General features: G+C 37.2%; 1 protein-coding gene across 7 annotated transcripts in view; it reads right to left on the bottom strand.

The window, feature by feature from the left end:
• pigg (phosphatidylinositol glycan anchor biosynthesis class G (EMM blood group)) overlaps nt 1-13,452 on the bottom strand; it is a 218,338-nt gene that overhangs the window by 184,138 nt on the left and 20,748 nt on the right. For all 7 annotated transcript variants that reach the window (XR_012390142.1, XR_012390141.1, XM_073922448.1 and 4 more), the window contains exon 4: nt 8,746-8,934. Coding sequence is in view for 5 of the 7 variants with exons in the window: in XM_073922448.1 (XP_073778549.1) it covers nt 8,746-8,934 (189 nt within the window). In the remaining 2 variants the exon portion in view is untranslated. The remainder of the gene's footprint in view (nt 1-8,745; nt 8,935-13,452) is intronic.

Raw genomic sequence — 13,452 nt, forward strand, 5'->3', positions numbered from 1 at the left:
TTTTCTATTATTATATATAAGCTTCTCCAGATTAGCAAGTGATGGAACAAAACAGGTTTTCATTTTTATGAATTAGCCGCTGTAAACTGATACAAAAAAAAACAAAAAATATCCATTATTAAAAAAAATAATAATAATTTATTTTAGGCATGTTTTTAGTAAATTATGATTTCATAGTACACCGAGTTCCACTGTTTTATAAGATCAAGCTAAATGTGACTTATTCATGACACAACCTCGATCGTTCAGCGTCTACATGCTCACTGACGCACCGTTTTATCATGTCCTAAAACTCACTGTTACTTAAGGCGACGCTGTGAATAACCCACATGAACGGTAGTGGTGTAAGATCTCTCATAAAGGCCTGTGATGATTAATGAGTGCTAGATGTGCCGTGCTGCGGGGAGCTCCGCGGTTCCTCTGCTCCTGTAGGGACCAAAACTCTCTCACCTGCAGAGGGAACACATTTCGCATGCAGATATTATAATGGGCAGCAGGCCTGCGGGGTGCTAAAGTAGGACGCAGCTGGTTATACAGATGTCACCAATCTAGAGGTGTGTTTAGACCCCGTGACTGAGAAAAAAAGATTGAGCTTTTTATTAGAGGCATAATCGATAGTGCGGGTTCCTCGAGTTTACTGAAAACCTCAGGCAAATTTTTTTTAGAAAGTTTAAACATCCCATAAAGGAACACTGTTTTTTCTTTGTAAATAGATTCATTTTACAAATCCCCTACAGTTTAAACCTTATTAGTAGTCACCTTAGTATTAAACCTTACCTTTTACCTTTTGTAATCCATTCAGGAAATTTCTAAGTCTGGTGGCCGCACTTTTAGCTTAGCTTAGCATAGATCATTGAATCGGATTAGACCATTAGCATCTCGCTCAAAAGTGATCAAAGAGTTTAGATGATTTTCCTATTTAAAGCTTGACTCTTCTGTAGTTACATCGTGTACTAAGACTGACGGAAAATGACAAGTTGCTATAAGCTGATATTGCTATGGGAACTATCGTAATATTCAAGGAACTTTGCTGTGATGTGACGTACCATGGATACAGCTGGCGCAATGATACTACAAAGTGCCTGAAAGTAGTCCCCAGCTACATAACTAGATAACTGCACCCATGTGTATCAAGTTCCTTGATTATTACGGCAGAATCCGATTCGAATAGATTTGAACGATTTCTGCTTGCAAATTCTGCCATGTAATTAGCAAATATGCTATGGTGCGACTACAATTCACTCTGAAAGGGAATGTGAGATGAGACTCGAATTGCTTTAATGCACTTTACAGCTAAAACACATCCATACCCCTTTAAGAAAATATGGACAGCCCTTTTTAAATATGCGCCTGGCACGCCGACTATTTTTCCCATCCTTAAAATAGCAAAAGTGGATTCGACCATGCTCTTAGTACACCAGCGACACGCGCTTTAGACCATGAGCTTAGATCATTAAACTCAAGCCCAGAGTCTTCATTTATCTTATCTTCCATTCCCTTTAAGAGTGGGTTGTTTTCGCACCATAGTGCATTTGCTATTTACTTGGGAAAATTTGTAAGCAGAAATCATTCAAATCTCATCAAATCAGATTCTGCCGTAATCAAGGAACTTTGTGGTTGTACCATGGGTGCAGTTATCTAGTTATCTAGCTGGAGACTATTTTCAGGCACTTTGTAATATCATTGCACCTGCTGCAGCCATGGTGCATCACACGGCAACAAAGTTCCTTAATTATTACACCAGAATAAGAGTATAGTTCCTAGCCACATTGGCCGATAGAAAATATCAACTTTAATTTTCTGTAAATCCTGGTACACTATGTAACCAAAAAACCTCCATAACGCATTAAGAGAAGAAGGACAACAATTTTAGACTATGCGCCAGGCACGTCGACTGTTTTTCCCGTGCTTAAAATAGCAAAGGTGGATTCAGACATGCTCTAGGTACACCTGCAACATGCGCTTACGACCATGCACTTATAATCACAACAGAGGCCAGGCTCTCCGGTTGCCAGTCTGTGGTGCCAAACACCTTCCCTGTGCAAGTGGTCATGGGGGTCTGAAATGTCAATCATTTGTGCTCTTCAATGTGTCCCTCCGATTCATTCATAAACATCCTGGTTCAGTCTAGATATTGTAAGCTCTTCCTCTTTATCATTGTTTGACTCCAGTTTGAACATGTGAGGATTTAATCTAATATACTGCTCATTTCTGACATTTTGGCTGCATGAAATTCACTTGTTTTGTTGTTTCTGGAATGGCAGAATGATGTGTAATGACTCTGCACTCTTCTGGAAAGCAGCAGCTCATTTGCATGTAAAGGGACACGCGTGAAAATGGCGTGTTTTTGCTCACAACTGAATAGGGGCAAAAGGTGACTAGCTATATTCAATGAACCGCTGGGTATTTTGAGCTGGGTAAAAGACATTTTAGGGACAACAGATAATTATTTGACAACTTATGAAAAGCACCATAAGATGGCATTTTAAAATGAATCAATAGATGCCCATTTCGGAAATGATTCATTCATTCATTCATCAAAACTCTAATGGCAGACGGCTGCTTCTTATTCAGGGCTGTCTATGTTAATGAAGAAGAGATTGCTAGTGGGCGGGGCTTTCCCACTCTGATGACACGAACAAAGGGAGAATGTCAATCAAAGTGTTTCTGCAGATTGTTTTAATAAAGTGTGATTATAAAAATAGAATTAACTAATTTTATCCGTTAGATGCTGGCTATATTCACACAATGTTACCACACAACTGTGTTTAAACCACTTGTAAATGTGATTTTTGCATATTAGGTCCCCTTTAAGACTTACAGAAGCTGCTGCAGAACTAGGCAGCAAGAACAAAATTCTGCAAATCAGACATACAATAAGACGGGGCGAATGTCACATAGCAAAATAGTTCAATGTGCATAATTGCATAATTACGTAATTACCCAGAGAGGTGTCACCGACAGAAAGTAAACTTCCTGACAAAAACTTGACGTGAAGTACAGAAGAGGCGAAAAGTCTTCTTCAGGAGAGAAAAAAAGATGCGTTTTTATATTCGCTGTTGTTGAAAAGGTGTTTTAGGCCTAATTATTGAACTTTTATGACAGAAATGAGAGTGACTGATGTGCCTGGAAGGTCTTTAAGTTCTCAAGTACGTGTTTCCATGGCAACTCTGAGAAGTATAACATGAACAGCCTGCTAGACTCATTCCTGCCCCACAATCCAGCATGAAACGTCACTGAGCCAAACATCATCTGACAATCAGGAGAGAAAAAACAACTTACTGAACTGCTTTGGGTAAAAAATAATGAGAAAATAGAGAGCTATAAAAAGGTACACAGAGTGTTTCTATGTAGGTTTTGCTGACCTGAAAGGTTGTGAAATTAATAGTCTACTGCTGTATATAGCTAAGTATTTACAACACTTTGGTAATTAATGTATACTGTAATATGTACAACACTGAACTGGTAAACTGTAGGCTAATAAACACTGTGGTACACACTTTAGTTTTTATTACACTAAACTGTGGCATATTGTAGTATGAAATAACTTTCTAAATGTAACCATCTTTTGAGGTCATCTTGTTAGAGCAACCAACTCTCATGCAAAGAATCACCAGTTCGAACCCAGCTCAGAGCAGGTTGGGTGCAGTAGGACCAGTGGGTTACACTTGGGGGCTCGTCCGGGATGGGACTGGGGTTTAGAGGGGTGAGTGTAACAGAGATCAGCTAGCGTAGTGCTATGCAGGTAAACCTAACTCCTCTGACTTCAAAAGTGGCTCTAGCGCTAAAGGCCATGGTCTTCAGCCTCCTTGTTAAACCAACTCTTATGTCAGAATCACCAGTTCGATCTTAGCTCAGATTAAGTTGGGTGCAGTAGGACCGGTAGGTTACACTTGGGGGTAGAGGTCTGCATTCCCGAATAAATTTCCGAATAAATCGCGGGAGCGATCGGTAACGGGTTTAATTTGGGACGGGAGCGGGCTGTCTAGCAATATCGCGGATATTGCTATGCGAATGAGAGAGAGAGAGAGAGCGAGAGCGAGCTTTGCCTGTGTGTGTGCTTGGTGCTTGTGTGTGTGTATGTTAGTGCGCGCGCGAATGAGAGAGAGCTTTCCCAGATAACAAAATACACTCGGGCCAGTTCCGGCTAGATCCTCGCCTGTCAGAGACTTACCACTCAGCTCGGCTCTGGCTGCCGGACTCCGGATGCTTGTGGACGCACTGCCCGATTCCGGCCCGAATCAATCCGCTCTTTAGCGGGATCGGGCACGGCGAGCAGAAAACGGGGCGGGTCGGGCAGCGGGAGAATAAATTCTTAATATAAGCGGGAGCGGTCGGGTTCGGGCTAAAACCTGGCGGGTGCGGGCGGGATTCAAAATTTAGTCCCGCGCAGATCTCTACTTGGGGGCTCGTCCGGGATGGGAGTGAGGTTTAGGGGGTGAGTGTAACAGAGGCTAGCAAGCGAAGTGCAGTGCACTTAACCTTATTCCTCTGACCTTAAAAGGTGCTCTAGTGCTAGTGGCCATGGTCTTTAGCCCCCTTGTTAGAGCAACCAACTCCCATGCAAAGAATGACCAGTTCGATCCCAGCTCAGAGCAGGTTGGGTGCAGTAGGACCAGTGTGTTACACTTGGGGGCTTGTCCGGGATGGGACTGGGGTTTAGAGGGGTGAGTGTAACAGAGATCAGCTAGCGGAGTGCTATGCAGGTAAACCTCACTCCTCTGACCTCAAAAGTGGCTCTAGCGCTAGTGGCCATGGTCTTCAGCCTCCTTGTTAGACCAACCAACTCCCATGTAAAGAATCACTGGTTCAATCTCAGCTCAGATTGGGTTGGGTGCAGTAGGAATGGTAGGTTACACTTGGGGGCTCGTCCGGGATGGGAGTGAGGTTTAGGGGGTGAGTGTAACAGAGGCTAGCAAGCGAAGTGCAGTGCACTTAACCTTATTCCTCTGACCTAAAAAGGTGCTCTAGTGCTAGTGGCCATGGTCTTTAGCCCCCTTATTAGAGCAACCAACTCCCATGCAAAGAATGACCAGTTCGATCCCAGCTCAGAGCGAGTTGTGTGCAGTAGGACCAGTGGGTTACACTTGGTGGCTTGTCTGGCATGGGAGTGAGGTTAACAGAGGGCAGCTAGCAAAGTGCTGTGCATGTAAACCTCACTCCTCTGACCTCAAAAGGTGCTCTAGTGAGAGACGCTAGACACCATGGTTTTTAGCCTCCTTGTTAGAGCAACCAACTCCCATGCAAAGAATCATCGGTTCGATCCAAGTTCAGAGCAGGTTGGGTGCAGTAAGACAGGTGAGTTACACTTAGAGGCTTGTCCGGGATGGGACTGAGGTTTAAGGGGGTGCCAGCTAGCAAAAGTGCTGGGCATGTAAACCTCACTCCTCTGACCTCTAAAGGTGCTCTAGTGATAGATGCTTGAGGCCATGGTCTTTAGCCTCCTTGTTAGAGCAACCAACTCCCATACAAAGAATTACCAGTTTGATCCCAGCTCAGAGCTGGGATCTAAGTAAGAACTTTAAACTCTTAGAAATGCTCGAAAATGCTTGATATTAAATGGCAGATAATTTCAGAAAAGACTCAACAAAAAAAGTTCAGGCTGTTGCTCAGTGATTACGCTGGTGACGATGCGATCTGTATAAAGTTGAAGAGCATAACAGAGGTGAGATGGGGGGTGGGGTGGGGGTTGGACATGTCCATGATTTCCGAGCTTTTATATCAAATTCGCATGGGATGTCTGCATAACTCAACTAGACCCTAAAACAGGGGTTCCCAAACTTTTCAGCCAGCGACCCCCAAAATGACAATGCCAGTGACTCGTGACCCCCAATATTCTCTGAGGTGGTGGTTATAAATACAGAAACCTTGTATGCAATGGACTCACCAATAGACCCAAGTCTCCTCTTCGTTTTTTTATGTATGTCAGTGCTGTAAATGGGCTAGAAAGTTTAACCTGGTGTTACAAAATCTGCTGCATCTGACAGTATTGCTGTGTCTTTAGTATAATGTAATTACCCGAGAAGTCGCAATCCAATAGAACTAGTAACTATAAGCTACTATAGTAACTATATAGTTTAAAGTAACTATAAACGACTATTTTTTTCTCTTCAGTAGGTTATTGATAAAATACAGTAAGTCTTAAGGTTTAATAAAAATTAATTGATTTTTGAAAATCACCAGGCGACCCCCCTTCATTGTCCCGCGACTCCTCGGGGGGTCCCGACCCCCACTTTGAGAACCTCTGCCCTAAAACATCACAATCCTAACATTATATGAAGAAATGTTTGTATTTAGGATACTGTTATTAGTCTGATCCTAGAAGAAAAAGTACGAGAAAAGAAGGACTCCTGCAGGAGTGACTTTATTCTTTGCAGCCCTACAGCGGTTTTTTATGTAGATTAAAGGGAGTTGACAGTGTAAAAGCATAAGAGGACACTATTTCAATTTTAGTTAACTATAATAAGCATGGTTGAAACAAGCAAAACCGCCCATAGGGAAAAAGTTGTGTGAAAAAGAGTCTATATTTGGGTCAGAATGTAGCAGAACTGCATAATCCTTAAAAATACAGAGCAGAGTTTTCAGGAACAAAACAAGAGAGAGAGGGAAAAATAAGCCTTGTTCTGACAGAGGACACAAAAATTTTGGCTGTTGCTTAGTGTATTATTATTGCTACCTATAAAGCTTTAAATAAAGGTGGAGTTGGTGATCTGTCAAAATGCTAACCGGTTAGCATAATATCTTTCCCCCAGTCGTCCTAAAAAATTGCCTCCTGAAATCACGAACTGCACATTAAAGATGACAGAGACCCACTAGATCATGTCATTCGCCAGTTAGAAAATTTCATAGTACTTTATATTACTACAATTCATCAATTGTAATCATTGCTATTGAAATGTGAAGAGACTTTCAACCAGCAAAACAAGAAATGCTTCTGAAGACAATCACCTACTGCACCTTTAAATAGTCTAGCTCCTGTTTATCTAACCAACTTTCTGTCTTACTACAATCCAACTCGCTCTTGAAGATCTCAAAACGGCAAAGTCCACTAAAGGAGGTCTAGTGTTCTCATATATGGCTCCTAAACTTTGGAATAGCCTTTCTGATAATGTTCAAGGCACAGACAGACTAATACACTTGAACAGACAATAAAATAACAAACAGATAATAATAATAAGATAATAAACACAGATAATAAACTTGAATTAAACTGAATTATTGGTTGCTAGGGTTGAGTTTTGTTGGGGCATTCATTGTGTCTTGATGAATTTCTGATGAATGTTTTACTCTCATTTATATGCTTATTTGAGTGATTTCTGAATTATTATTATTATTATTATTATTATTATTATTATTATTATTAGTATCTATTATATTGTTACCCATACCTGTGGCATTATTATCAGGTATGTGTGCTTTGGTAAATAAAAAAGTAATTCTGTGCAAATGCAGTCAGAGATGAGAAGATAAATTAGAAGAGCAGCATTAATGTCACAATGAGGGTAGATTTATGGAGGAAAGGCCAAAAGAAAACCTGCGTTCTGTTCTGTAACTCATAATAAAGCACACATGCATGTGCGCCCACACTCATTTATACTGACATCTAAAAATTATGAGTACCCATGAACTTCAGCTGAACTTACAGTTCACAGCTCAATGGACAGTGAACAAGATATATTGTTGAGTGTTTTTTTTTATTCATCGCTTTTGAAGCAGGAAGGAAAGACCTTAACTGGACATGGGTAAGACCCCTGAAAGACCCTGAGATTCTATTGGTGGCGGGCAGCTGAGAGATTTAAGATCCCAATAGCAGAGAAGCTGATGGAGGTGTGTAATGTGTAAATTATGTATTTAAACTGTGTGCAAGCCTATGTTCGGCAGATACTCGAACGACCTGTCTCTGTTGTTACTGATGCTGTAACAATGAACTGCTTTGCCTAAAGACTTCGGAGATCTCAGATTTTGTCATTTTTTGAAAAGTTTGACTTAGAGACTTCGAATATTTTTGCAGACCAGAATCTTTTTTCCACAACAGTTTCTATTACATTGTGAACTTTTAGATATTAAGAAGTTGTATGTCTTTCAACTATTTAAAACATTGGCTAAGTTGAATGCTTTGTGTCAAGGGTTTCACATCAATAACCCTGAGTATGAGCAATAGTATTAATGATGCTTGACTGAGCAAACAGCACTAAAAAGAGCACTTAAAGACTGGAAACAGACAAAATTGAGGGAAACCCCGATAAATGATTCCACTTAATGAATGTTCAGGAAGGCAAATAGCAGGGGTTTCAGAGAAGTCCTAATAATTCACTTTTATAAAAGGGATAGTTCACTCAAAAATGAAAATTACCTCATTGTTTACTCTCGCTCGTGTGGTTTTAAAGCTTTATGGGTCTCTTTATTTTGTTGAACACAAAATAAGAAATTTTGAAGAACGCTGGTTGTTGGCACCAATCAAATTCCATTGTGAGAAAAAAGTACAATGGAAGTCAACGGGAGACAGCTAGAGCATTTTTCAAAGTATCTTCTTTTGTGTTTAACAGAAAAAAAGAGTCTCAGATAGGTTTTGAACAAGTCAAGGGTGAGAATTTTCATTTTTGAGTGAACTATCCCTTTAATTCTCCCATTCTGGTCAGACGAAAAGCAAATGATGGCTTTATTTTACACTTTAGCCTAAACTTTCCATTTTAAAGAATCATCAAATATTAAAATGCAGATCACAAAACACCAAGCAAAACGCACCTTTGAGATGAGCGAGGCGTGGATCTTCTTGATGATGTCATCCATCTCCATGAGTTTGGGTCCTATTAGAGAGCTGTGGGGTCCGCTGATGTGCCCGATGTGGTCCAGACCCAGATAATGAAGAATCAGAATATCCCAGTCGTCCCTCTTCAGAGTGCTGTCCAGGTGACGGGTCACGTTATTGTCAACCTGGCGGTAACAAGAGAGATGGTGTACAGTAATGAATTACAAATACTTACATGACTGAAATTGAGTCTCATAATTATTCCTGCAATGACTGTTTAATGGAGAGAAGGTTTATTTCAACACATTTCTGAGTATAATAGTTTTAATAACTCATTTCTAATAACTGATTTATTTTATCTTTGTCATGATGACAGTAAATAATATTTGACTGGATATTTTTCAAGATATTAGTTTTCAGCTTAAAGTGACATTTAAAGGCTTAACTAGGTTAATTAGGCAGGTTAGGGTAATTAGGCAAGTTATTGTATAATGATGGTTTGTTCTGTAGACAATTGGAAAAAAATATATATATACACACACACACACACATATATATATATATATATATATATATATATATATATATATATATATATATATATATATATATATATATATATATATATATATATATATGTATGTATATATATGTATGTATGTATATATATATAAATATATATATATATATATATATATATATATATATATATATATATATATATATATATATATATATATATGTGTGTGTATATATATTTTTTTTTTCAATTGTCTACAGAACAAACCATCATTATACAATAACTTGCCTAATTACCATTTTAAGGTCAATATATATATATATATATATATATATATATATATATATATATATATATATATATATATATATATATATATATATATATATATATATATATATATATATATTGACCTTAAAATGGATTTTAAAATTTTAAAAGCTGCTTTTATTCTAGCTGAAATAAAACAAATAAGACTTTCTCCAGAAGAAAAAATATAGGAATTATTAAATTATAGGAAATACTGTGATAAATTCCTTGCTCAGTTAAACATAATTTTGGAAATATTTGGGGGAAAAAAATAATAATAATAACATAAATAAAATATTATAATCAATAACATTAATTTTGACCGCAACTGTAGTTTTACAAGCATATACTTTCATTTATAGTGCTATATTGGTACTTTTACCGCAGTATTTTTCCCTGACCTGCAGTCGCTACTTATATAATTATATAATAATTACTTATACTTATATAATTTTTTTTTCTTGTCTAAAGTGATTGGCCAAGCAGAATATTCAGTCCTTTGATACCCGTCCAATCAAATCGTACATTAAAAATGGCATTAGACAGACTGACTCCAAAATACAGACTCTTTATAAATGCAGCAAATATGTAAAGTGGGAGAAATCTTACCTTAGGTGGTAATAATAATTGATAAAGTGTCGGGGCAATAGTCTAGTGGTTAGCGGGATTTGAACTCGGGACGCCCTGAAGTGCTACCGCACTATACGTCGGCACTAATCACTAGGCTTTTGCGCCAATATGGTGCGGAAACACTTCAGGGCGTCCAGAGTTTGAATCCCGGCTTGAGAACATTTCCTGACCCTACCTCACTCTCTCTCTCTCAGACTTTGCATCCTGTTTGATTACTGTCTTATCTAATAAAAGGCCAAAAATAAATCTTAGAAATAAATAATAATAATCGATAAACTTTGCTGACGTACCATGGCTGCAGCAGGCGCAATGATATTATGCAGAGCCTGAAAATCCCACAGAATTTCTTTATTACACCAGATTGAGTATAGTTCCTAGTTATATCGGCCTAGCAAATAGCAACTTTTTCACTTTCTGTTGGTCTTAGTGCACAAAATAACCACAGAAGGAAATAGGAAGATAAAGAAACTAATTTTTTTTATTATTTGTGATTTATTAGATGCTAATGGTCTAATGCGAGTCAATGATTTACGCTAAGCTAAGCTAAAAGTGTTTCCGTCTGACTAAGATCAGGTCAATGGATTAAAAATGGTCAAACTGAACTGTTAAACGTTAGAGGAGTCGTAATATAAGCCTATTTCCAAAACATTATAAAAATAGGGGAGTGTTCCTTTAAGAGGGCTTTTTGAATTAGACATACTGTACAGACCCTTTAACACACAAGTAAACAATGCAAGCTTATATATCATATCAGATTCAGGCCACTAAATAATCATGATGATCAAAAATTACTTTCAAAAAAAGCTGTTACAGAATAATTAACCACGTGACTGCTGTTATCTGATAAAAAATTGCATACTTTATTGATCTATTAATTTTAATCAGTATTTATTAAACCTTCAGCTCTTAGTGCATGCATATTTTCTGCTGTGAAATCTTTAATGCTTTTTATGAAGTTAACAATCAAAAGTAATGTAAAATTATTATAATAATAATTCAAGTTGAACAGGTTTATTAGATTATCCCTATAGCACTTTTATGTATGATACATGATACAACAAGGCTTTTAAATGTGTTTATCTTGTATTGCCAGTATTGTACTGCATTCTACATTTTGCCCCCAGAATAAAAACCTGAGAGTTCTGATCATAAAACCAAGAATTTTAATATCATCGTTTAAACACACATTACAGGGAGATACAGAATGACCACAGACATTTTTATGCATCTTATTTAGGTATCCTGCAGTGATGTTATAAAGTTTCCAACTGATTTACAGTTCAAGCTCATCTTACTTTTTATATATAAGTTATAAGTTTCTGCAATTGCACATTATTATTCCGCTGAATAAAAATGAGGTATTGCTTTCCTACCTTATCTCCATATTCTTACTAAGCTAGTGTATATCATAATGTACGAGCTATAAATCTTGATTATGAAGCTAAACAAAAACTCTAATGTACACACATGTATTTGTCTCGAACTTTAATAAACGTCAAATTAAAAATAGGCTTTACATGTTTAAGAAAGAGTTGTGTGGATCAAATAAAAGTTATATTGTCAATTATCATACATTTCTTGTCATGTGCAGACCTAGAAAACTGAGTATCTGAAGAGTAAAACAGTTTTAAAATATCTATATGCTTCATCTCCCAAAACATCAACAGTTTAGGAGGTAAAACACAGATCCACTGCACAAAATGCTTTTCTTATTTAGATTTTTTGACTTGGTTTTAGTTTAAATGGCTAAAAAAAATTAAATCAAGAAATAATATGCCAAAATAAGGTAAATTTTTCCTTAAAATAAGCTAAATCTGTCAACGGGGTGAGGAAAATTACCTTGTTTTTTCTTTTGACATACGATTTCTTTGCTTACTCCATTTGGCAGATTATTTTGCTCGTCTTAAAGTACACATAGTTTACCCATTTTTTATGATTTAATATTAATATTATAGTTCTTCTGAGTAGGTTTAGTTCAACACACAGTTCAGATGTTTCTATTATAATGTGTTAAAAAGTGGCATGTTGGGGCGTTTACACAGTTTGCTGTTTTAGGGGCGTGTTGCTTCACATGAAAATTAATTTCGGCTTCCCGTCTAACGTAACAAGGGGGCGGAGCCGTACAGCCGTAATGCACTGATGTCATTTTAAGCTATTTTCGTATTTTAATTTATGCCTAAGCATGCAATATAAAACACTCGGGTCATATTTTACTGTAATTTCTGAAGTTTCTAAATCCCTCTTGGGTCGAAAAAGACCCTATCACAAATCACTCAATATGTCTGGATGTGTTAGTTTACCCAAAAAAGAAACATATGCACTGCAAAAAAATGCTTTTCTTGTTTTGATTTTTTGTCTTGTTTCTAGTCTAAATATCTAAAATTTCTTATATCAAGAAGAATTTTCTTGACAAGCAAAACATATTGTCTTGTTTTGAGAAATAATATGCCATTATTAAGTGAGTTTTTCTTTCAAACAAGCTAAATAATCTGCCAATGGGGTAAGCAAATTAATCTTGTTTTTTCTTTTGAGGTAAGATTATTTTGCTTACCCCATTGGCAGATTATTTTGCTTGTTTTAAGGAAAAACTCACTTAATAATGGCATATTATTTCTCAAAACAAGACAATATGTTGTGCTTGTGTAGAAAATTCTTCTTGATTTAGGAATTTTTAGATATTTGGACTAGAAACAAGACAAAAAATCTAAGTAAGAAAGGCATTTTTTGCAGTGTGCTTACTATTTATTCTTCCTCAAATCTTTCCAAGCCATTAAGAGTTTATTTCTTCTGTTGGACACAAAAGAAGATACTTTAAATAATGTTGGAAACTGGTAACCATTGACAAACTCAACAGCCTACCAGTTTCCTCCTCTTCAAAAAATCTTTTTTTGGGTGAATTAGACTATGAAGTAATAAAGACTATTATGTCTTTCTTTTCATTTTCATTCATTTAAAACCTGTTTAACCAGCCTGATCTCACGAGAAAACGTAAGTATTTTACGTTTTGCCAGTTTAGTGGCTAATTCGTACGAATTTGTACGAGTTCAGTCGTACGAAATGGTACGATTTTAAAAAGGAGGTGTGGCACCTGACCCCACCCCTAACCCCAACCGTCATTGGGGGATAAGCAAATCGTACTAAATTGTACGAATTAGATCGTACGAATTCATACGAATTAGCCACTACATGAAAAAGTTACGAATTGCCGTGAGATTGTGTTGGTTTAACCTGATTTTAATTTTAA

Source organism: Danio rerio, chromosome 14 (assembly GCF_049306965.1).
Source record: "Danio rerio strain Tuebingen ecotype United States chromosome 14, GRCz12tu, whole genome shotgun sequence".
NCBI classification, from domain to species: domain Eukaryota; kingdom Metazoa; phylum Chordata; class Actinopteri; order Cypriniformes; family Danionidae; genus Danio; species Danio rerio.